The sequence below is a fragment of the Schistocerca nitens genome, unplaced genomic scaffold (assembly GCF_023898315.1).
Source record: "Schistocerca nitens isolate TAMUIC-IGC-003100 unplaced genomic scaffold, iqSchNite1.1 HiC_scaffold_468, whole genome shotgun sequence".
NCBI lineage: Eukaryota > Metazoa > Arthropoda > Insecta > Orthoptera > Acrididae > Schistocerca > Schistocerca nitens.
The window spans coordinates 9,784,713-9,806,531 of record NW_026046001.1 but is presented as its reverse complement, the minus strand read 5'-3'; the positions used below and the strand labels follow the sequence as shown (position 1 = coordinate 9,806,531).

At 62.0% G+C, this 21,819-nt stretch overlaps 2 protein-coding genes across 2 annotated transcripts; both read right to left on the bottom strand.

Moving 5' to 3' along the window:
- Nucleotides 1-818: 818 nt before the first annotated feature.
- Nucleotides 819-17,193, bottom strand: LOC126232386 (uncharacterized). The gene is made up of 10 exons (XM_049942658.1): nt 14,280-17,193; nt 12,472-13,861; nt 10,284-12,389; nt 9,484-10,203; nt 7,676-9,403; nt 6,024-7,595; nt 3,913-5,916; nt 2,952-3,783; nt 1,627-2,843; nt 819-1,497 (listed from the first exon to the last, which is right to left on the bottom strand). The coding sequence occupies exons 1-10, from the start codon at nt 17,191-17,193 to the stop codon at nt 819-821; spliced, it is 15,162 nt and encodes a 5,053-aa protein (XP_049798615.1).
- A 123-nt stretch (nt 17,194-17,316) lies between these two features.
- Nucleotides 17,317-21,708, bottom strand: LOC126232385 (trichohyalin-like). Its single transcript, XM_049942657.1, has 4 exons — nt 20,264-21,708; nt 19,944-20,181; nt 18,034-19,901; nt 17,317-17,953 (listed from the first exon to the last, which is right to left on the bottom strand). The coding sequence occupies exons 1-4, from the start codon at nt 21,706-21,708 to the stop codon at nt 17,317-17,319; spliced, it is 4,188 nt and encodes a 1,395-aa protein (XP_049798614.1).
- Between the last annotated feature and the right edge of the window lie 111 nt (nt 21,709-21,819).

Below are 21,819 nucleotides of genomic sequence, written 5' to 3'. Positions count from 1 at the left end.
CTTCTGCGCAGCCGCTTCTGCGCAGCCGCTTCTGCGCAGTTGTTTCTGCGCAGCTGTTTCTGCGCAGCTGTTTCTGCGCAGCTGCATCTGCGCAGCTGCATCTGCGCAGCCGCTCCTGCGCAGCCGCTCCTGCGCAGCCGCTGCTGCGCAGCCGTTTCTGCGCAGCCGTTTCTGCGCAGCCGTTTCTGCGCAGCCGTTTCTGCGCAGCCGTTTCTGCGCAGCCGTTTCTGCGCAGCCGCTTCTGCGCAGCCGCTTCTGCGCAGCCGCTTCTGCGCAGGCGCTTCTGCGCAGCCGCTTCTGCGCAGCCGCTTCTGCGCAGCCGCTTCTGCGCAGCCGCTTCTGCGCAGCCGCTTCTGCGCAGCCGCTTCTGCGCAGCCGCTTCTGCGCAGCCGCTTCTGCGCAACCGCTTCTGCGCAGCCGCTTGTGCGCAGCCGCTTGTGCGCAGCCGCTTGTGCGCAGCCGCTTGTGCGCAGCCGCTTGTGCGCAGCCGCTTGTGCGCAGCCGCTTCTGCGCAGCCGCTTCTGCGCAGCCGCTTCTGCGCAGCCGCTTCTGCGCAGCCGCTTCTGCGCAGCCGCTTCTGCGCAGCCGCTTCTGCGCAGCCGCTTCTGCGCAGCCGCTTCTGCGCAGCTGTTCCTGCGCAGCCGCTTCTGCGCAGCTGTTTCTGATTTTCTGATGAGACTGCACTGCAACAGCATGGGTGACGAACTCCGTACGCGCGCGTGGTCTAGAGATCCTACCACGCGCGTACGGGATTCAACTTTACATGTTCAACTGCCCAAAAAACATTGAACATGGAGGTACGCTCCTGTAACCGGAGGCTATAGAGTGTTTCTGCGCCGCTGTTTCTGCGCCGCTGTTTCTGCGCAGCTGTTCCTGCGCAGCTGTTCCTGCGCAGCTGTTCCTGCGCAGCTGTTCCTGCGCAGCTGTTCCTGCGCAGCTGTTCCTGCGCAGCTGTTCCTGTGCAGCTGTTCCTGCGCGGCTGTTCCTGCGCGGCTGTTCCTGCGCGGCTGTTTCTGCGCGGCTGATTCTGCGCGGCTGTTTCTGCGAGGCTGTTTCTGCGAGGCTGTTTCTGCGCGGCTGTTTCTGAGCAGCTGTTTCTGCGCAGCTGTTTCTGCGCAGCTGTTCCTGCGCAGCTGTTCCTGCGCAGCTGTTCCTGCGCAGCTGTTCCTGCGCACCTGTTCCTGCGCAGCTGTTCCTGCGCAGCTGTTCCTGCGCACCTGTTCCTGCGCACCTGTTCCTGCGCACCTGTTCCTGCGCACCTGTTCCTGCGCACCTGTTCCTGCGCACCTGTTCCTGCGCAGCTGTTCCTGCGCAGCTGTTCCCGCGCACCTGTTCCCGCGCACCTGTTCCCGCGCACCTGTTCCCGCGCAGCCGTTCCCGCGCAGCCGTTTCCGCGCAGCCGTTTCCGCGCAGCCGTTTCCGCGCAGCCGCTTCCGCGCAGCCGCTTCTGCGCAGCCGTCTCCGCGCAGCTGTTTCTGATTTTCTGATGAGACTTCACTGCAACAGCATGGGTGACGAACTCCGTACGCGCGTGTGGTCTAGAGATCCTACCACGCGCGTACGGGATTCAACTTTACATGTTCAACTGCCCAAAAAACATTGAACATGGAGGTACGCTCCTGTAACCGGAGGCTATAGAGTGTTTCTGCGCCGCTGTTTCTGCGCAGCTGTTTCTGCGCAGCTGTTTCTGCGCAGCTGTTTCTGCGCAGCTGTTTCTGCGCAGCTGTTTCTGCGCAGCTGTTTCTGCGCAGCTGTTTCTGCGCAGCTGTTTCTGCGCAGCTGTCTCTGCGCAGCTGTCTCTGCGCAGCTGTCTCTGCGCAGCTGTTTCTGCGCAGCTGTTTCTGCGCAGCTGTTTCTGCGCAGCTGTTTCTGCGCAGCTGTTTCTGCGCAGCTGTTTCTGCGCAGCTGTTTCTGCGCGGCTGTTTCTGCGCAGCTGTTTCTGCGCAGCTGTTACTGCGCAGCTGTTCCTGCGCACCTGTTCCTGCGCACCTGTTCCTGCGCAGCTGTCCCTGCGCAGCTGTTCCTGCGCAGCTGTTCCTGCGCACCTGTTCCTGCGCAGCTGTTCCTGCGCACCTGTTCCTGCGCACCTGTTCCTGCGCACCTGTTCCTGCGCAGCTGTTCGTGCGCACCTGTTCCTGCGCAGCTGTTCCTGCGCAGCTGTTCCTGCGCACCTGTTCCTGCGCACCTGTTCCTGCGCAGCTGTTCCTGCGCAGCTGTTCCTGCGCAGCTGTTCCTGCGCAGCTGTTCCTGCGCAGCTGTTCCTGCGCAGCTGTTCCTGCGCAGCTGTTCCTGCGCAGCTGCTCCTGCACAGCTGTTCCTGCGCAGCAGCTCCTGCGCAGCTGTTTCTGCGCAGCTGTTCCTGCGCAGCTGTTTCTGCGCAGCTGTTTCTGCGCAGCTGTTTCTGCGCAGCTGTTTCTGCGCAGCTGTTTCTGCGCAGCTGTTTCTGCGCAGCTGTTCCTGCGCAGCTGTTTCTGCGAAGCTGTTTCTGCGCAGCTGTTTCTGCGCAGCTGTTTCTGCGCAGCCATTTCTGCGCAGCCGTTCCTGCGCAGCTGTTTCTGCGCAGCTGTTTCTGCGCAGCTGTTCCTGCGCAGCTGTTTCTGCGCAGCTGTTTCTGCGCAGCTGTTTCTGCGCAGCTGTTCCTGCGCAGCTGTTTCTGCGCAGCTGTTTCTGCGCAGCTGTTTCTGCGCAGCTGTTTCTGCGAAGCTGTTTCTGCGCAGCTGTTTCTGCGCAGCTGTTTCTGCGCAGCCGCTTCTGCGCAGCCGCTTCTGCGCAGCCGCTTCTGCGCAGCCGCTTCTGCGCAGCCGCTTCTGCGCAGCTGTTCCTGCGCAGCCGCTTCTGCGCAGCTGTTTCTGATTTTCTGATGAGACTGCACTGCAACAGCATGGGTGACGAACTCCGTACGCGCGCGTGGTCTAGAGATCCTACCACGCGCGTACGGGATTCAACTTTACATGTTCAACTGCCCAAAAAACATTGAACATGGAGGTACGCTCCTGTAACCGGAGGCTATAGAGTGTTTCTGCGCCGCTGTTTCTGCGCCGCTGTTTCTGCGCAGCTGTTCCTGCGCAGCTGTTCCTGCGCAGCTGTTCCTGCGCAGCTGTTCCTGCGCAGCTGTTCCTGCGCAGCTGTTCCTGCGCAGCTGTTCCTGTGCAGCTGTTCCTGCGCGGCTGTTCCTGCGCGGCTGTTCCTGCGCAGCTGTTCCTGCGCAGCTGTTCCTGCGCAGCTGTTCCTGCGCAGCTGTTCCTGCGCAGCTGTTCCTGTGCAGCTGTTCCTGCGCGGCTGTTCCTGCGCGGCTGTTCCTGCGCGGCTGTTTCTGCGCGGCTGATTCTGCGCGGCTGTTTCTGCGAGGCTGTTTCTGCGAGGCTGTTTCTGCGCGGCTGTTTCTGCGCAGCTGTTTCTGCGCAGCTGTTCCTGCGCAGCTGTTCCTGCGCAGCTGTTCCTGCGCAGCTGTTCCTGCGCACCTGTTCCTGCGCAGCTGTTCCTGCGCAGCTGTTCCTGCGCACCTGTTCCTGCGCACCTGTTCCTGCGCACCTGTTCCTGCGCACCTGTTCCTGCGCACCTGTTCCTGCGCACCTGTTCCTGCGCAGCTGTTCCTGCGCAGCTGTTCCCGCGCACCTGTTCCCGCGCACCTGTTCCCGCGCACCTGTTCCCGCGCAGCCGTTCCCGCGCAGCCGTTTCCGCGCAGCCGTTTCCGCGCAGCCGTTTCCGCGCAGCCGCTTCCGCGCAGCCGCTTCTGCGCAGCCGTCTCCGCGCAGCTGTTTCTGATTTTCTGATGAGACTTCACTGCAACAGCATGGGTGACGAACTCCGTACGCGCGTGTGGTCTAGAGATCCTACCACGCGCGTACGGGATTCAACTTTACATGTTCAACTGCCCAAAAAACATTGAACATGGAGGTACGCTCCTGTAACCGAAGGCTATAGAGTGTTTCTGCGCCGCTGTTTCTGCGCAGCTGTTTCTGCGCAGCTGTTTCTGCGCAGCTGTTTCTGCGCAGCTGTTTCTGCGCAGCTGTTTCTGCGCAGCTGTTTCTGCGCAGCTGTTTCTGCGCAGCTGTTTCTGCGCAGCTGTCTCTGCGCAGCTGTCTCTGCGCAGCTGTCTCTGCGCAGCTGTCTCTGCGCAGCTGTTTCTGCGCAGCTGTTTCTGCGCAGCTGTTTCTGCGCAGCTGTTTCTGCGCAGCTGTTTCTGCGCGGCTGTTTCTGCGCAGCTGTTTCTGCGCAGCTGTTACTGCGCAGCTGTTCCTGCGCACCTGTTCCTGCGCACCTGTTCCTGCGCAGCTGTCCCTGCGCAGCTGTTCCTGCGCAGCTGTTCCTGCGCACCTGTTCCTGCGCAGCTGTTCCTGCGCACCTGTTCCTGCGCACCTGTTCCTGCGCACCTGTTCCTGCGCAGCTGTTCGTGCGCACCTGTTCCTGCGCAGCTGTTCCTGCGCAGCTGTTCCTGCGCACCTGTTCCTGCGCACCTGTTCCTGCGCAGCTGTTCCTGCGCAGCTGTTCCTGCGCAGCTGTTCCTGTGCAGCTGTTCCTGCGCAGCTGTTCCTGCGCAGCTGTTCCTGCGCAGCTGTTCCTGCGCAGCTGCTCCTGCACAGCTGTTCCTGCGCAGCAGCTCCTGCGCAGCTGTTTCTGCGCAGCTGTTCCTGCGCAGCTGTTTCTGCGCAGCTGTTTCTGCGCAGCTGTTTCTGCGCAGCTGTTTCTGCGCAGCTGTTTCTGCGCAGCTGTTTCTGCGCAGCTGCTTCTGCGCAGCTGTTTCTGCGCAGCTGTTCCTGCGCAGCTGTTTCTGCGAAGCTGTTTCTGCGCAGCTGTTTCTGCGCAGCTGTTTCTGCGCAGCTGTTCCTGCACAGCTGTTTCTGCGCAGCTGTTTCTGCGCAGCTGTTCCTGCGCAGCTGTTTCTGCGCAGCTGTTTCTGCGCAGCTGTTTCTGCGCAGCTGTTCCTGCGCAGCTGTTTCTGCGCAGCTGTTTCTGCGCAGCTGTTTCTGCGCAGCTGTTTCTGCGCAGCTGTTTCTGCGAAGCTGTTTCTGCGCAGCTGTTTCTGCGCAGCTGTTTCTGCGCAGCTGTTTCTGCGCAGCTGTTTCTGCGCAGCTGTTTCTGCGCAGCTGTTTCTGCGCAGCTGTTCCTGCGCAGCTGTTTCTGCGCAGCTGTTTCTGCGCAGCTGTTTCTGCGCAGCTGTTTCTGCGCAGCTGTTCCTGCGCAGCTGTTCCTGCGCAGCTGTTTCTGCGCAGCTGTTTCTGCGCAGCTGATCCTGCGCAGCTGTTCCTGCGCAGCTGTTCCTGCGCAGCTGTTTCTGCGCAGCTGTTTCTGCGCGGCTGTTCCTGCGCGGCTGTTCCTGCGCGGCTGTTCCTGCGCGGCTGTTCCTGCGCGGCTGTTGCTGCGCGGCTGTTCCTGCGCGGCTGTTGCTGCGCGGCTGTTTCTGCGCGGCTGTTTCTGCGCGGCTGTTTCTGCGAGGCTGTTTCTGCGAGGCTGTTTCTGCGCGGCTGTTTCTGCGCGGCTGTTTCTGCGCTGCTGTTTCTGCGCAGCTGTTTCTGCGCAGCTGTTCCTGCGCAGCTGTTCCTGCGCAGCTGTTCCTGCGCAGCTGTTCCTGCGCAGCTGTTCCTGCGCAGCTGTTCCTGCGCAGCTGTTCCTGCGCAGCTGTTCCTGCGCAGCTGTTCCTGCGCAGCTGTTCCTGCGCAGCTGTTCCTGCGCAGCTGTTCCTGCGCACCTGTTCCTGCGCACCTATTCTTGCGCACCTGTTTTTGCGCACCTGTTCCTGCGCACCTGTTCCTGCGCAGCTGTTCCTGCGCAGCTGTTCCTGCGCAGCTGTTCCTGCGCACCTGTTCCCCCGCACCTGTTCCCGCGCGGCCGTTTCCGCGCAGCCGTTTCCGCGCAGCCGTTTCCGCGCAGCCGTTTCCGCGCAGCCGCTTCCGCGCAGCCGCTTCCGCGCAGCCGCTTCTGCGCAGCCGTCTCCGCGCAGCTGTTTCTGATTTTCTGATGAGACTTCACTGCAACAGCATGGGTGACGAACTCCGTACGCGCGCGTGGTCTAGAGATCCTACCACGCGCGTACGGGATTCAACTTTACATGTTCAACTGCCCAAAAATCATTGAACATGGAGGTACGCTCCTGTAACCGGAGGCTATAGAGTGTTTCTGCGCAGCTGTTCCTGCGCAGCTGTTTCTGCGAAGCTGTTTCTGTGCAGCTGTTTCTGCGCAGCTGTTTCTGCGCAGCTGTTTCTGCGCAGCTGTTCCTGCGCAGCTGTTTCTGCGCAGCTGTTCCTGCGCAGCTGTTTCTGCGCAGCTGTTTCTGCGCAGCTGTTCCTGCGCAGCTGTTTCTGCGCAGCTGTTTCTGCGCAGCTGTTCCTGCGCAGCTGTTCCTGCGCAGCTGTTCCTGCGCTGCTGTTCCTGCGCAGCTGTTTCTGCGCAGCTGTTCCTGCGCAGCTGTTTCTGTGCAGCTGTTCCTGCGCAGCTGTTCCTGCGCAGCTGTTCCTGCGCAGCTGTTCCTGCGCAGCTGTTCCTGCGCAGCTGTTCCTGCGCAGCTGTACCTGCGCAGCTGTTCCTGCGCAGCTGTTCCTGCGCAGCTGTTCCTGCGCAGCTGTTCCTGCGCAGCTGTTTCTGCGCAGCTGTTCCTGCGCAGCTGTTCCTGCGCAGCTGTTCCTGCGCAGCTGTTCCTGCGCAGCTGTTCCTGCGCAGCTGTTCCTGCGCAGCTGTTCCTGCGCAGCTGTTTCTGCGCAGCTGTTTCTGCGCAGCTGTTTCTGCGCAGCTGTTTCTGCGCAGCTGTTTCTGCGCAGCTGTATCTGCGCAGCTGTATCTGCGCAGCTGTTTCTGCGCAGCTGTTTCTGCGCAGCTGCTTCTGCGCAGCTGCTTCTGCGCAGCTGCTTCTGCGCAGCTGCTTCTGCGCAGCTGCTTCTGCGCAGCTGCTTCTGCGCAGCTGCTTCTGCGCAGCTGCCTCTGCGCAGCTGCTTCTGCGCAGCTGCTTCTGCGCAGCTGCTTCTGCGCAGCTGCTTCTGCGCAGCTGTTTCTGCGCAGCTGTTTCTGCGCAGCCGTTTCTGCGCAGCCTTTTCTGCGCAGCCGTTTCTGCGCAGCCGTTTCTGCGCAGCCGTTTCTGCGCAGCCGTTTCTGCGCAGCCGTTTCTGCGCAGCCGTTTCTGCGCAGCCGTTTCTGCGCAGCCGTTCCAGCGCAGCTGTTTCTGCGAAGCTGTTTCTGCGCAGCTGTTTCTGCGCAGCTGTTTCTGCGCAGCTGTTTCTGCGCAGCTGTTCCTGCGCAGCTGTTCCTGCGCAGCTGTTTCTGCGCAGCTGTTCCTGCGCAGCTGTTCCTGCGCAGCTGTTCCTGCGCAGCTGTTCCTGCGCAGCTGTTCCTGCGCACCTGTTCCTGCGCACCTGTTTTTGCGCACCTGTTCCTGCGCAGCTGTTCCTGCGCAGCTGTTCCTGCGCAGCTGTTCCTGCGCAGCTGTTCCCGCGCAGCTGTTCCCGCGCACCTGTTCTCGCGCAGCTGTTCTCGCGCAGCCGTTTCCGCGCAGCCGTTTCCGCGCAGCCGTTTCCGCGCAGCCGTTTCCGCGCAGCCGCTTCCGCGCAGCCGCTTCTGCGCAGCCGTCTCCGCGCAGCTGTTTCTGATTTTCTGATGAGACTTCACTGCAACAGCATGGGTGACGAACTCCGTACGCGCGCGTGGCCTAGAGATCCTACCACGCGCGTACGGGATTCAACTTTACATGTTCAACTGCCCAAAAAACATTGAACATGGAGGTACGCTCCTGTAACCGGAGGCTATAGAGTGTTTCTGCGCCGCTGTTTCTGCGCCGCTGTTTCTGCGCAGCTGTTTCTGCGCAGCTGTTTCTGCGCAGCTGTTTCTGCGCAGCTGTTTCTGCGCAGCTGTTTCTGCGCAGCTTTTTCTGCGCAGCTGTTTCTGCGCAGCTGTTTCTGCGCAGCTGTTTCTTCGCAGCTGTTTCTGCGCAGCTGTCTCTGCGCAGCTGTCTCTGCGCAGCTGTTTCTGCGCAGCTGTTTCTGCGCAGCTGTTTCTGCGCAGCTGTTTCTGCGCAGCTGTTTCTGCACAGCTGTTTCTGCGCAGCTGTTTCTGCGCAGCTGTTTCTGCGTAGCTGTTCCTGCGCAGCTGTTTCTGCGAAGCTGTTTCTGCGCAGCTGTTTCTGCGCAGCTGTTTCTGCGCAGCTGTTCCTGCGCAGCTGTTCCTGCGCAGCTGTTCCTGCGCAGCTGTTCCTGCGCAGCTGTTCCTGCGCAGCTGTTTCTGCGCAGCTGTTTCTGCGCAGCTGCTTCTGCGCAGCTGCTTCTGCGCAGCTGCTTCTGCGCAGCTGCTTCTGCGCAGCTGCTTCTGCGCAGCTGCTTCTGCGCAGCTACTTCTGCGCAGCTGCTTCTGCGCAGCTGCTTCTGCGCAGCTGCTTCTGCGCAGCCGTTTCTGCGCAGCCGTTTCTGCGCAGCCGTTTCTGCGCTGCCGTTTCTGCGCAGCCGTTTCTGCGCAGCCGTTTCTGCGCAGCCGTTTCTGCGCAGCCGCTTCTGCGCAGCCGCTTCTGCGCAGCCGCTTCTGCGCAGCCGCTTCTGCGCAGCCGCTTCTGCGCAGCCGCTTCTGCGCAGCCGCTTCCGCGCAGCCGCTTCCGCGCAGCCGCTTCCGCGCAGCCGCTTCCGCGCAGCCGCTTCCGCGCAGCCGTTTCCGCGCAGCCGTTTCCGCGCAGCCGTTTCCGCGCAGCCGCTTCCGCGCAGCCGCTTCCGCGCAGCCGCTTCTGCGCAGCCGCTTCTGCGCAGCCGCTTCTGCGCAGCCGCTTCTGCGCAGCCGCTTCTGCGCAGCCGCTTCTGCGCAGCCGCTTCTGCGCAGTTGTTTCTGCGCAGCTGTTTCTGCGCAGCTGTTTCTGCGCAGCTGCATCTGCGCAGCTGCATCTGCGCAGCCGCTCCTGCGCAGCCGCTCCTGCGCAGCCGCTGCTGCGCAGCCGTTTCTGCGCAGCCGTTTCTGCGCAGCCGTTTCTGCGCAGCCGTTTCTGCGCAGCCGTTTCTGCGCAGCCGTTTCTGCGCAGCCGTTTCTGCGCAGCCGCTTCTGCGCAGCCGCTTCTGCGCAGCCGCTTCTGCGCAGGCGCTTCTGCGCAGCCGCTTCTGCGCAGCCGCTTCTGCGCAGCCGCTTCTGCGCAGCCGCTTCTGCGCAGCCGCTTCTGCGCAGCCGCTTCTGCGCAGCCGCTTCTGCGCAGCCGCTTCTGCGCAGCCGCTTCTGCGCAGCCGCTTGTGCGCAGCCGCTTGTGCGCAGCCGCTTGTGCGCAGCCGCTTGTGCGCAGCCGCTTCTGCGCAGCCGCTTCTGCGCAGCCGCTTCTGCGCAGCCGCTTCTGCGCAGCCGCTTCTGCGCAGCCGCTTCTGCGCAGCCGCTTCTGCGCAGCCGCTTCTGCGCAGCTGTTCCTGCGCAGCCGCTTCTGCGCAGCTGTTTCTGATTTTCTGATGAGACTGCACTGCAACAGCATGGGTGACGAAGTCCGTACGCGCGCGTGGTCTAGAGATCCTACCACGCGCGTACGGGATTCAACTTTACATGTTCAACTGCCCAAAAAACATTGAACATGGAGGTACGCTCCTGTAACCGGAGGCTATAGAGTGTTTCTGCGCCGCTGTTTCTGCGCCGCTGTTTCTGCGCAGCTGTTCCTGCGCAGCTGTTCCTGCGCAGCTGTTCCTGCGCAGCTGTTCCTGCGCAGCTGTTCCTGCGCAGCTGTTCCTGCGCAGCTGTTCCTGTGCAGCTGTTCCTGCGCGGCTGTTCCTGCGCGGCTGTTCCTGCGCGGCTGTTTCTGCGCGGCTGATTCTGCGCGGCTGTTTCTGCGAGGCTGTTTCTGCGAGGCTGTTTCTGCGCGGCTGTTTCTGCGCAGCTGTTTCTGCGCAGCTGTTTCTGCGCAGCTGTTCCTGCGCAGCTGTTCCTGCGCAGCTGTTCCTGCGCAGCTGTTCCTGCGCACCTGTTCCTGCGCAGCTGTTCCTGCGCAGCTGTTCCTGCGCACCTGTTCCTGCGCACCTGTTCCTGCGCACCTGTTCCTGCGCACCTGTTCCTGCGCACCTGTTCCTGCGCAGCTGTTCCTGCGCAGCTGTTCCTGCGCAGCTGTTCCCGCGCACCTGTTCCCGCGCACCTGTTCCCGCGCAGCCGTTCCCGCGCAGCCGTTTCCGCGCAGCCGTTTCCGCGCAGCCGTTTCCGCGCAGCCGCTTCCGCGCAGCCGCTTCTGCGCAGCCGTCTCCGCGCAGCTGTTTCTGATTTTCTGATGAGACTTCACTGCAACAGCATGGGTGACGAACTCCGTACGCGCGTGTGGTCTAGAGATCCTACCACGCGCGTACGGGATTCAACTTTACATGTTCAACTGCCCAAAAAACATTGAACATGGAGGTACGCTCCTGTAACCGGAGGCTATAGAGTGTTTCTGCGCCGCTGTTTCTGCGCAGCTGTTTCTGCGCAGCTGTTTCTGCGCAGCTGTTTCTGCGCAGCTGTTTCTGCGCAGCTGTTTCTGCGCAGCTGTTTCTGCGCAGCTGATTCTGCGCAGCTGTTTCTGCGCAGCTGTCTCTGCGCAGCTGTCTCTGCGCAGCTGTCTCTGCGCAGCTGTTTCTGCGCAGCTGTTTCTGCGCAGCTGTTTCTGCGCAGCTGTTTCTGCGCAGCTGTTTCTGCGCAGCTGTTTCTGCGCAGCTGTTTCTGCGCGGCTGTTTCTGCGCAGCTGTTTCTGCGCAGCTGTTACTGCGCAGCTGTTCCTGCGCACCTGTTCCTGCGCACCTGTTCCTGCGCAGCTGTCCCTGCGCAGCTGTTCCTGCGCAGCAGTTCCTGCGCACCTGTTCCTGCGCAGCTGTTCCTGCGCACCTGTTCCTGCGCACCTGTTCCTGCGCACCTGTTCCTGCGCAGCTGTTCGTGCGCACCTGTTCCTGCGCAGCTGTTCCTGCGCAGCTGTTCCTGCGCACCTGTTCCTGCGCACCTGTTCCTGCGCAGCTGTTCCTGCGCAGCTGTTCCTGCGCAGCTGTTCCTGCGCAGCTGTTCCTGCGCAGCTGTTCCTGCGCAGCTGTTCCTGCGCAGCTGTTCCTGCGCAGCTGCTCCTGCACAGCTGTTCCTGCGCAGCAGCTCCTGCGCAGCTGTTTCTGCGCAGCTGTTCCTGCGCAGCTGTTTCTGCGCAGCTGTTTCTGCGCAGCTGTTTCTGCGCAGCTGTTTCTGCGCAGCTGTTTCTGCGCAGCTGTTTCTGCGCAGCTGCTTCTGCGCAGCTGTTTCTGCGCAGCTGTTCCTGCGCAGCTGTTTCTGCGAAGCTGTTTCTGCGCAGCTGTTTCTGCGCAGCTGTTTCTGCGCAGCCGTTCCTGCGCAGCTGTTTCTGCGCAGCTGTTTCTGCGCAGCTGTTCCTGCGCAGCTGTTTCTGCGCAGCTGTTTCTGCGCAGCTGTTTCTGCGCAGCTGTTTCTGCGCAGCTGTTCCTGCGCAGCTGTTTCTGCGCAGCTGTTTCTGCGCAGCTGTTTCTGCGAAGCTGTTTCTGCGCAGCTGTTTCTGCGCAGCTGTTTCTGCGCAGCTGTTTCTGCGCAGCTGTTTCTGCGCAGCTGTTTCTGCGCAGCTGTTTCTGCGCAGCTGTTCCTGCGCAGCTGTTTCTGCGCAGCTGTTTCTGCGCAGCTGTTTCTGCGCAGCTGTTTCTGCGCAGCTGTTCCTGCGCAGCTGTTCCTGCGCAGCTGTTTCTGCGCAGCTGTTTCTGCGCAGCTGATCCTGCGCAGCTGTTCCTGCGCAGCTGTTCCTGCGCAGCTGTTTCTGCGCAGCTGTTTCTGCGCGGCTGTTCCTGCGCGGCTGTTCCTGCGCGGCTGTTCCTGCGCGGCTGTTCCTGCGCGGCTGTTGCTGCGCGGCTGTTCCTGCGCGGCTGTTGCTGCGCGGCTGTTTCTGCGCGGCTGTTTCTGCGCGGCTGTTTCTGCGAGGCTGTTTCTGCGAGGCTGTTTCTGCGCGGCTGTTTCTGCGCGGCTGTTTCTGCGCTGCTGTTTCTGCGCAGCTGTTTCTGCGCAGCTGTTCCTGCGCAGCTGTTCCTGCGCAGCTCTTCCTGCGCAGCTGTTCCTGCGCAGCTGTTCCTGCGCAGCTGTTCCTGCGCAGCTGTTCCTGCGCAGCTGTTCCTGCGCAGCTGTTCCTGCGCAGCTGTTCCTGCGCAGCTGTTCCTGCGCAGCTGTTCCTGCGCACCTGTTCCTGCGCACCTATTCCTGCGCACCTGTTTTTGCGCACCTGTTTTTGCGCACCTGTTCCTGCGCACCTGTTCCTGCGCAGCTGTTCCTGCGCAGCTGTTCCTGCGCAGCTGTTCCTGCGCAGCTGTTCCTGCGCACCTGTTCCCCCGCACCTGTTCCCGCGCGGCCGTTTCCGCGCAGCCGTTTCCGCGCAGCCGTTTCCGCGCAGCCGTTTCCGCGCAGCCGCTTCCGCGCAGCCACTTCCGCGCAGCCGCTTCTGCGCAGCCGTCTCCGCGCAGCTGTTTCTGATTTTCTGATGAGACTTCACTGCAACAGCATGGGTGACGAACTCCGTACGCGCGCGTGGTCTAGAGATCCTACCACGCGCGTACGGGATTCAACTTTACATGTTCAACTGCCCAAAAATCATTGAACATGGAGGTACGCTCCTGTAACCGGAGGCTATAGAGTGTTTCTGCGAAGCTGTTCCTGCGCAGCTGTTTCTGCGAAGCTGTTTCTGTGCAGCTGTTTCTGCGCAGCTGTTTCTGCGCAGCTGTTTCTGCGCAGCTGTTCCTGCGCAGCTGTTTCTGCGCAGCTGTTCCTGCGCAGCTGTTTCTGCGCAGCTGTTTCTGCGCAGCTGTTCCTGCGCAGCTGTTTCTGCGCAGCTGTTTCTGCGCAGCTGTTCCTGCGCAGCTGTTCCTGCGCAGCTGTTCCTGCGCTGCTGTTCCTGCGCAGCTGTTTCTGCGCAGCTGTTCCTGCGCAGCTGTTTCTGTGCAGCTGTTCCTGCGCAGCTGTTCCTGCGCAGCTATTCCTGCGCAGCTGTTCCTGCGCAGCTGTTCCTGCGCAGCTGTTCCTGCGCAGCTGTACCTGCGCAGCTGTTCCTGCGCAGCTGTTCCTGCGCAGCTGTTCCTGCGCAGCTGTTCCTGCGCAGCTGTTCCTGCGCAGCTGTTCCTGCGCAGCTGTTCCTGCGCAGCTGTTCCTGCGCAGCTGTTCCTGCGCAGCTGTTCCTGCGCAGCTGTTCCTGCGCAGCTGTTCCTGCGCAGCTGTTCCTGCGCAGCTGTTCCTGCGCAGCTGTTCCTGCGCAGCTGTTCCTGCGCAGCTGTTTCTGCGCAGCTGTTTCTGCGCAGCTGTTTCTGCGCAGCTGTATCTGCGCAGCTGTTTCTGCGCAGCTGTTTCTGCGCAGCTGCTTCTGCGCAGCTGCTTCTGCGCAGCTGCTTCTGCGCAGCTGCTTCTGCGCAGCTGCTTCTGCGCAGCTGCTTCTGCGCAGCTGCTTCTGCGCAGCTGCTTCTGCGCAGCTGCTTCTGCGCAGCTGCTTCTGCGCAGCTGCCTCTGCGCAGCTGCCTCTGCGCAGCTGCTTCTGCGCAGCTGCTTCTGCGCAGCTGCTTCTGCGCAGCTGTTTCTGCGCAGCTGTTTCTGCGCAGCCGTTTCTGCGCAGCCTTTTCTGCGCAGCCGTTTCTGCGCAGCCGTTTCTGCGCAGCCGTTTCTGCGCAGCCGTTTCTGCGCAGCCGTTTCTGCGCAGCCGTTTCTGCGCAGCCGTTTCTGCGCAGCCGTTCCAGCGCAGCTGTTTCTGCGAAGCTGTTTCTGCGCAGCTGTTTCTGCGCAGCTGTTTCTGCGCAGCTGTTTCTGCGCAGCTGTTCCTGCGCAGCTGTTCCTGCGCAGCTGTTTCTGCGCAGCTGTTTCTGCGCAGCTGTTCCTGCGCAGCTGTTCCTGCGCAGCTGTTCCTGCGCAGCTGTTCCTGCGCAGCTGTTCCTGCGCACCTGTTCCTGCGCACCTGTTTTTGCGCACCTGTTTTTGCGCACCTGTTCCTGCGCAGCTGTTCCTGCGCAGCTGTTCCTGCGCAGCTGTTCCTACGCAGCTGTTCCCGCGCAGCTGTTCCCGCGCACCTGTTCTCGCGCAGCTGTTCTCGCGCAGCCGTTTCCGCGCAGCCGTTTCCGCGCAGCCGTTTCCGCGCAGCCGTTTCCGCGCAGCCGCTTCCGCGCAGCCGCTTCTGCGCAGCCGTCTCCGCGCAGCTGTTTCTGATTTTCTGATGAGACTTCACTGCAACAGCATGGGTGACGAACTCCGTACGCGCGCGTGGCCTAGAGATCCTACCACGCGCGTACGGGATTCAACTTTACATGTTCAACTGCCCAAAAAACATTGAACATGGAGGTACGCTCCTGTAACCGGAGGCTATAGAGTGTTTCTGCGCCGCTGTTTCTGCGCCGCTGTTTCTGCGCAGCTGTTTCTGCGCAGCTGTTTCTGCGCAGCTGTTTCTGCGCAGCTGTTTCTGCGCAGCTGTTTCTGCGCAGCTGTTTCTGCGCAGCTTTTTCTGCGCAGCTGTTTCTGCGCAGCTGTTTCTGCGCAGCTGTTTCTTCGCAGCTGTTTCTGCGCAGCTGTCTCTGCGCAGCTGTCTCTGCGCAGCTGTTTCTGCGCAGCTGTTTCTGCGCAGCTGTTTCTGCGCAGCTGTTTCTGCGCAGCTGTTTCTGCACAGCTGTTTCTGCGCAGCTGTTTCTGCGCAGCTGTTTCTGCGTAGCTGTTCCTGCGCAGCTGTTTCTGCGAAGCTGTTTCTGCGCAGCTGTTTCTGCGCAGCTGTTTCTGCGCAGCTGTTTCTGCGCAGCTGTTCCTGCGCAGCTGTTCCTGCGTAGCTGTTTCTGCGCAGCTGTTTCTGCGCAGCTGTTCCTGCGCAGCTGTTCCTGCGCAGCTGTTCCTGCGCAGCTGTTCCTGCGCAGCTGTTCCTGCGCAGCTGTTTCTGCGCAGCTGTTTCTGCGCAGCTGCTTCTGCGCAGCTGCTTCTGCGCAGCTGCTTCTGCGCAGCTGCTTCTGCGCAGCTGCTTCTGCGCAGCTGCTTCTGCGCAGCTGCTTCTGCGCAGCTGCTTCTGCGCAGCTGCTTCTGCGCAGCCGTTTCTGCGCAGCCGTTTCTGCGCAGCCGTTTCTGCGCAGCCGTTTCTGCGCTGCCGTTTCTGCGCAGCCGTTTCTGCGCAGCCGTTCCTGCGCAGCCGTTCCTGCGCAGCTGTTCCTGCGCAGCTGTTCCTGCGCAGCTGTTTCTGCGCAGCTGTTTCTGCGCAGCTGTTTCTGCGCAGCTGTTTCTGCGCAGCTGTTTCTGCGCAGCTGTTTCTGCGCAGCTGTTTCTGCGCAGCTGTTCCTGCGCAGCTGTTTCTGCGCAGCTGTTCCTGCGCAGCTGTTCCTGCGCAGCTGTTTCTGCGCAGCTGTTTCTGCGCAGCTGTTCCTGCGCAGCTGTTCCTGCGCAGCTGTTCCTGCGCAGCTGTTTCTGCGCAGCTGTTTCTGCGAAGCTGTTTCTGCGCAGCTGTTTCTGCGCAGCTGTTTCTGCGCAGCTGTTCCTGCGCAGCTGTTTCTGCGCAGTTGTTGCTGCGCAGTTGTTTCTGCGCAGCTGTTTCTGCGCAGCTGTTTCTGCGAAGCTGTTTCTGCGCAGCTGTTTCTGCGCAGCTGTTTCTGCGCAGCTGTTCCTGCGCAGCTGTTTCTGCGCAGCTGTTTCTGCGCAGCTGTTCCTGCGCAGCTGTTCCTGCGCAGCTGTTCCTGCGCAGCTGTTCCTGCGCAGCTGTTCCTGCGCAGCTGTTTCTGCGCAGCTGTTTCTGCGCAGCAGTTTCTGCGCAGCAGTTTCTGCGCAGCTGTTCCTGCGCAGCTGTTCCTGCGCAGCTGTTCCTGCGCAGCTGTTCCTGCGCAGCTGTTTCTGCGCAGCTGTTTCTGCGCAGCTGTTTCTGCGCAGCTGTTTCTGCGCAGCTGTTCCTGCGCAGCTGTTCCTGCGCAGCTGTTCCTGCGCAGCTGTTCCTGCGCAGCTGTTCCAGCGCAGCTGTTTCTGCGCAGCTGTTCCTGCGCAGCTGTTCCTGCGCAGCTGTTCCTGCGCAGCTGTTCCTGCGCAGCTGTTCCTGCGCAGCTGTTCCTGCGCAGCTGTTCCTGCGCAGCTGTTCCTGCGCAGCTGTTCCTGCGCAGCTGTTCCTGCGCAGCTGTTCCTGCGCAGCTGTTCCTGCGCAGCTGTTTCTGCGCAGCTGCTTCTGCGCAGCTGCTTCTGCGCAGCTGCTTCTGCGCAGCTGCTTCTGCGCAGCTGCTTCTGCGCAGCTGCTTCTGCGCAGCTGCTTCTGCGCAGCTGCTTCTGCGCAGCTGCTTCTGCGCAGCTGCTTCTGCGCAGCCGTTTCTGCGCAGCCGTTTCTGCGCAGCCGTTTCTGCGCAGCCGTTTCTGCGCAGCCGCTTCTGCGCAGCCGCTTCTGCGCAGCCGCTTCTGCGCAGCCGCTTCTGCGCAGCCGCTTCTGCGCAGCCGCTTCTGCGCATTCGCTTCTGCGCAGCCGCTTCCGCGCAGCCGCTTCCGCGCAGCCGCTTCCGCGCAGCCGCTTCCGCGCAGCCGTTTCCGCGCAGCCGTTTCCGCGCAGCCGCTTCCGCGCAGCCGCTTCCGCGCAGCCGCTTCCGCGCAGCCGCTTCTGCGCAGCCGCTTCTGCGCAGCCGCTTCTGCGCAGCCGCTTCTGCGCAGTTGTTTCTGCGCAGCTGTTTCTGCGCAGCTGTTTCTGCGCAGCTGTTTCTGCGCAGCTGCATCTGCGCAGCCGCTTCTGCGCAGCCGCTCCTGCGCAGCCGCTTCTGCGCAGCCGCTGCTGCGCAGCCGTTTCTGCGCAGCCGTTTCTGCGCAGCCGTTTCTGCGCAGCCGTTTCTGCGCAGCCGTTTCTGCGCAGCCGTTTCTGCGCAGCCGCTTCTGCGCAGCCGCTTCTGCGCAGCCGCTTCTGCGCAGGCGCTTCTGCGCAGCCGCTTCTGCGCAGGCGCTTCTGCGCAGCCGCTTCTGCGCAGCCGCTTCTCCGCAGCCGCTTCTGCGCAGCCGCTTCTGCGCAGCCGCTTCTGCGCAGCCGCTTCTGCGCAGCCGCTTCTGCGCAGCCGCTTCTGCGCAGCCGCTTGTGCGCAGCCGCTTGTGCGCAGCCGCTTGTGCGCAGCCGCTTCTGCGCAGCCGCTTGTGCGCAGCCGCTTCTGCGCAGCCGCTTCTGCGCAGCCGCTTCTGCGCAGCCGCTTCTGCGCAGCCGCTTCTGCGCAGCCGCTTCTGCGCAGCCGCTTCTGCGCAGCTGTTCCTGCGCAGCCGCTTCTGCGCAGCTGTTTCTGATTTTCTGATGAGACTGCACTGCAACAGCATGGGTGACGAACTCCGTACGCGCGCGTGGTCTAGAGATCCTACCACGCGCGTACGGGATTCAACTTTACATGTTCAACTGCCCAAAAAACATTGAACATGGAGGTACGCTCCTGTAACCGGAGGCTATAGAGTGTTTCTGCGCCGCTGTTTCTGCGCCGCTGTTTCTGCGCAGCTGTTCCTGCGCAGCTGTTCCTGCGCAGCTGTTCCTGCGCAGCTGTTCCTGCGCAGCTGTTCCTGCGCAGCTGTTCCTGTGCAGCTGTTCCTGCGCGGCTGTTCCTGCGCGGCTGTTCCTGCGCGGCTGTTTCTGCGCGGCTGATTCTGCGCGGCTGTTTCTGCGAGGCTGTTTCTGCGAGGCTGTTTCTGCGCGGCTGTTTCTGCGCAGCTGTTTCTGCGCAGCTGTTCCTGCGCAGCTGTTCCTGCGCAGCTGTTCCTGCGCAGCTGTTCCTGCGCACCTGTTCCTGCGCAGCTGTTCCTGCGCAGCTGTTCCTGCGCACCTGTTCCTGCGCACCTGTTCCTGCGCACCTGTTCCTGCGCACCTGTTCCTGCGCACCTGTTCCTGCGCAGCTGTTCCTGCGCAGCTGTTCCCGCGCACCTGTTCCCGCGCACCTGTTCCCGCGCACCTGTTCCCGCGCAGCCGTTCCCGCGCAGCCGTTTCCGCGCAGCCGTTTCCGCGCAGCCGTTTCCGCGCAGCCGCTTCCGCGCAGCCGCTTCTGCGCAGCCGTCTCCGCGCAGCTGTTTCTGATTTTCTGATGAGACTTCACTGCAACAGCATGGGTGACGAACTCCGTACGCGCGTGTGGTCTAGAGATCCTACCACGCGCGTACGGGATTCAACTTTACATGTTCAACTGCCCAAAAAACATTGAACATGGAGGTACGCTCCTGTAACCGGAGGCTATAGAGTGTTTCTGCGCCGCTGTTTCTGCGCAGCTGTTTCTGCGCAGCTGTTTCTGCGCAGCTGTTTCTGCGCAGCTGTTTCTGCGCAGCTGTTTCTGCGCAGCTGTTTCTGCGCAGCTGTTTCTGCGCAGCTGTTTCTGCGCAGCTGTTTCTGCGCAGCTGTTTCTGCGCAGCTGTCTCTGCGCAGCTGTCTCTGCGCAGCTGTCTCTGCGCAGCTGTCTCTGCGCAGCTGTTTCTGCGCAGCTGTTTCTGCGCAGCTGTTTCTGCGCAGCTGTTTCTGCGCAGCTGTTTCTGCGCAGCTGTTTCTGCGCAGCTGTTTCTGCGCGGCTGTTACTGCGCAGCTGTTTCTGCGCAGCTGTTACTGCGCAGCTGTTCCTGCGCACCTGTTCCTGCGCACCTGTTCCTGCGCAGCTGTCCCTGCGCAGCTGTTCCTGCGCAGCTGTTCCTGCGCAGCTGTTCCTGCGCACCTGTTCCTGCGCAGCTGTTCCTGCGCACCTGTTCCTGCGCACCTGTTCCTGCGCACCTGTTCCTGCGCAGCTGTTCGTGCGCACCTGTTCCTGCGCAGCTGTTCCTGCGCAGCTGTTCCTGCGCACCTGTTCCTGCGCACCTGTTCCTGCGCAGCTGTTCCTGCGCAGCTGTTCCTGCGCAGCTGTTCCTGCGCAGCTGTTCCTGCGCAGCTGTTCCTGCGCAGCTGTTCCTGCGCAGCTGCTCCTGCACAGCTGTTCCTGCGCAGCAGCTCCTGCGCAGCTGTTCCTGCGCAGCTGTTCCTGCGCAGCTGTTTCTGCGCAGCTGTTTCTGCGCAGCTGTTTCTGCGCAGCTGTTTCTGCGCAGCTGTTTCTGCGCAGCTGTTTCTGCGCAGCTGCTTCTGCGCAGCTGTTTCTGCGCAGCTGTTCCTGCGCAGCTGTTTCTGCGAAGCTGTTTCTGCGCAGCTGTTTCTGCGCAGCTGTTTCTGCGCAGCCGTTTCTGCGCAGCTGTTCCTGCGCAGCTGTTTCTGCGCAGCTGTTTCTGCGCAGCTGTTCCTGCGCAGCTGTTTCTGCGCAGCTGTTTCTGCGCAGCTGTTTCTGCGCAGCTGTTCCTGCGCAGCTGTTTCTGCGCAGCTGTTTCTGCGCAGCTGTTTCTGCGCAGCTGTTTCTGCGAAGCTGTTTCTGCGCAGCTGTTTCTGCGCAGCTGTTTCTGCGCAGCTGTTTCTGCGCAGCTGTTTCTGCGCAGCTGTTTCTGCGCAGCTGTTTCTGCGCAGCTGTTCCTGCGCAGCTGTTTCTGCGCAGCTGTTTCTGCGCAGCTGTTTCTGTGCAGCTGTTTCTGCGCAGCTGTTCCTGCGCAGCTGTTCCTGCGCAGCTGTTTCTGCGCAGCTGATCCTGCGCAGCTGTTCCTGCGCAGCTGTTCCTGCGCAGCTGTTTCTGCGCGGCTGTTTCTGCGCGGCTGTTCCTGCGCGGCTGTTCCTGCGCGGCTGTTCCTGCGCGGCTGTTCCTGCGCGGCTGTTGCTGCGCGGCTGTTCCTGCGCGGCTGTTGCTGCGCGGCTGTTTCTGCGCGGCTGTTTCTGCGCGGCTGTTTCTGCGAGGCTGTTTCTGCGAGGCTGTTTCTGCGCGGCTGTTTCTGCGCGGCTGTTTCTGCGCTGCTGTTTCTGCGCAGCTGTTTCTGCGCAGCTGTTCCTGCGCAGCTGTTCCTGCGCAGCTGTTCCTGCGCAGCTGTTCCTGCGCAGCTGTTCCTGCGCAGCTGTTCCTGCGCAGCTGTTCCTGCGCAGCTGTTCCTGCGCAGCTGTTCCTGCGCAGCTGTTCCTGCGCAGCTGTTCCTGCGCAGCTGTTCCTGCGCACCTATTCCTGCGCACCTGTTTTTGCGCACCTGTTTTTGCGCACCTGTTTTTGCGCACCTGTTCCTGCGCACCTGTTCCTGCGCAGCTGTTCCTGCGCAGCTGTTCCTGCGCAGCTGTTCCTGCGCACCTGTTCCCCCGCACCTGTTCCCCCGCACCTGTTCCCGCGCAGCCGTTTCCGCGCAGCCGTTTCCGCGCAGCCGTTTCCGCGCAGCCGTTTCCGCGCAGCCGCTTCCGCGCAGCCGCTTCCGCGCAGCCGCTTCTGCGCAGCCGTCTCCGCGCAGCTGTTTCTGATTTTCTGATGAGACTTCACTGCAACAGCATGGGTGACGAACTCCGTACGCGCGCGTGGTCTAGAGATCCTACCACGCGCGTACGGGATTCAACTTTACATGTTCAACTGCCCAAAAATCATTGAACATGGAGGTACGCTCCTGTAACCGGAGGCTATAGAGTGTTTCTGCGCAGCTGTTCCTGCGCAGCTGTTTCTGCGAAGCTGTTTCTGTGCAGCTGTTTCTGCGCAGCTGTTTCTGCGCAGCTGTTTCTGCGCAGCTGTTCCTGCGCAGCTGTTTCTGTGCAGCTGTTCCTGCGCAGCTGTTTCTGCGCAGCTGTTTCTGCGCAGCTGTTCCTGCGCAGCTGTTTCTGCGCAGCTGTTTCTGCGCAGCTGTTCCTGCGCAGCTGTTCCTGCGCAGCTGTTCCTGCGCTGCTGTTCCTGCGCAGCTGTTTCTGCGCAGCTGTTCCTGCGCAGCTGTTTCTGTGCAGCTGTTCCTGCGCAGCTGTTCCTGCGCAGCTGTTCCTGCGCAGCTGTTCCTGCGCAGCTGTTCCTGCGCAGCTGTTCCTGCGCAGCTGTTCCTGCGCAGCTGTTCCTGCGCAGCTGTTCCTGCGCAGCTGTTTCTGCGCAGCTGTTCCTGCGCAGCTGTTCCTGCGCAGCTGTTCCTGCGCAGCTGTTCCTGCGCAGCTGTTCCTGCGCAGCTGTTCCTGCGCAGCTGTTCCTGCGCAGCTGTTCCTGCGCAGCTGTTCCTGCGCAGCTGTTCCTGCGCAGCTGTTCCTGCGCAGCTGTTTCTGCGCAGCTGTTTCTGCGCAGCTGTTTCTGCGCAGCTGTTTCTGCGCAGCTGTTTCTGCGCAGCTGTATCTGCGCAGCTGTATCTGCGCAGCTGTTTCTGCGCAGCTGTTTCTGCGCAGCTGCTTCTGCGCAGCTGCTTCTGCGCAGCTGCTTCTGCGCAGCTGCTTCTGCGCAGCTGCTTCTGCGCAGCTGCTTCTGCGCAGCTGCTTCTGCGCAGCTGCCTCTGCGCAGCTGCCTCTGCGCAGCTGCTTCTGCGCAGCTGCTTCTGCGCAGCTGCTTCTGCGCAGCTGTTTCTGCGCAGCTGTTTCTGCGCAGCGTTTCTGCGCAGCCGTTTCTGCGCAGCCTTTTCTGCGCAGCCGTTTCTGCGCAGCCGTTTCTGCGCAGCCGTTTCTGCGCAGCCGTTTCTGCGCAGCCGTTTCTGCGCAGCCGTTTCTGCGCAGCCGTTTCTGCGCAGCCGTTTCTGCGCAGCCGTTCCAGCGCAGCTGTTTCTGCGAAGCTGTTTCTGCGCAGCTGTTTCTGCGCAGCTGTTTCTGCGCAGCTGTTTCTGCGCAGCTGTTCCTGCGCAGCTGTTCCTGCGCAGCTGTTCCTGCGCAGCTGTTCCTGCGCAGCTGTTCCTGCGCAGCTGTTCCTGCGCAGCTGTTCCTGCGCAGCTGTTCCTGCGCACCTGTTCCTGCGCACCTGTTTTTGCGCACCTGTTCCTGCGCAGCTGTTCCTGCGCAGCTGTTCCTGCGCAGCTGTTCCTGCGCATTTGTTCCCGCGCAGCTGTTCCCGCGCACCTGTTCTCGCGCAGCTGTTCTCGCGCAGCCGTTTCCGCGCAGCCGTTTCCGCGCAGCCGTTTCCGCGCAGCCGCTTCCGCGCA

What these genes read in the sequence shown, in the direction of transcription:
- LOC126232386 (XM_049942658.1), bottom strand. Translation starts at nt 17,193, where the DNA reads ATGCTGTTGCAGTGCAGTCTCATCAGAAAATCAGAAACAGCTGCGCAG. An exon ending in TTTTTTGGGCAGTTGAACAT is followed by an intron (nt 9,404 to 9,483) that starts GTAAAGTTGAAT and finishes ATGCTGTTGCAG; the next exon opens with TGCAGTCTCATCAGAAAATC. An exon ending in GAAACACTCTATAGCCTTCG is followed by an intron (nt 3,784 to 3,912) that starts GTTACAGGAGCG and finishes ATGCTGTTGCAG; the next exon opens with TGAAGTCTCATCAGAAAATC.
- LOC126232385 (XM_049942657.1), bottom strand. Translation starts at nt 21,708, where the DNA reads ATGCGCAGGAACAGCTGCGCAGGAACAGCTGCGCAGGAACAGCTGCGC. An exon ending in TTGAATCCCGTACGCGCGTG is followed by an intron (nt 20,182 to 20,263) that starts GTAGGATCTCTA and finishes AATCAGAAACAG; the next exon opens with CTGCGCGGAGACGGCTGCGC. An exon ending in GAACAGGTGCGCAAAAACAG is followed by an intron (nt 19,902 to 19,943) that starts GTGCGCAAAAAC and finishes GCGCAGGAATAG; the next exon opens with GTGCGCAGGAACAGCTGCGC.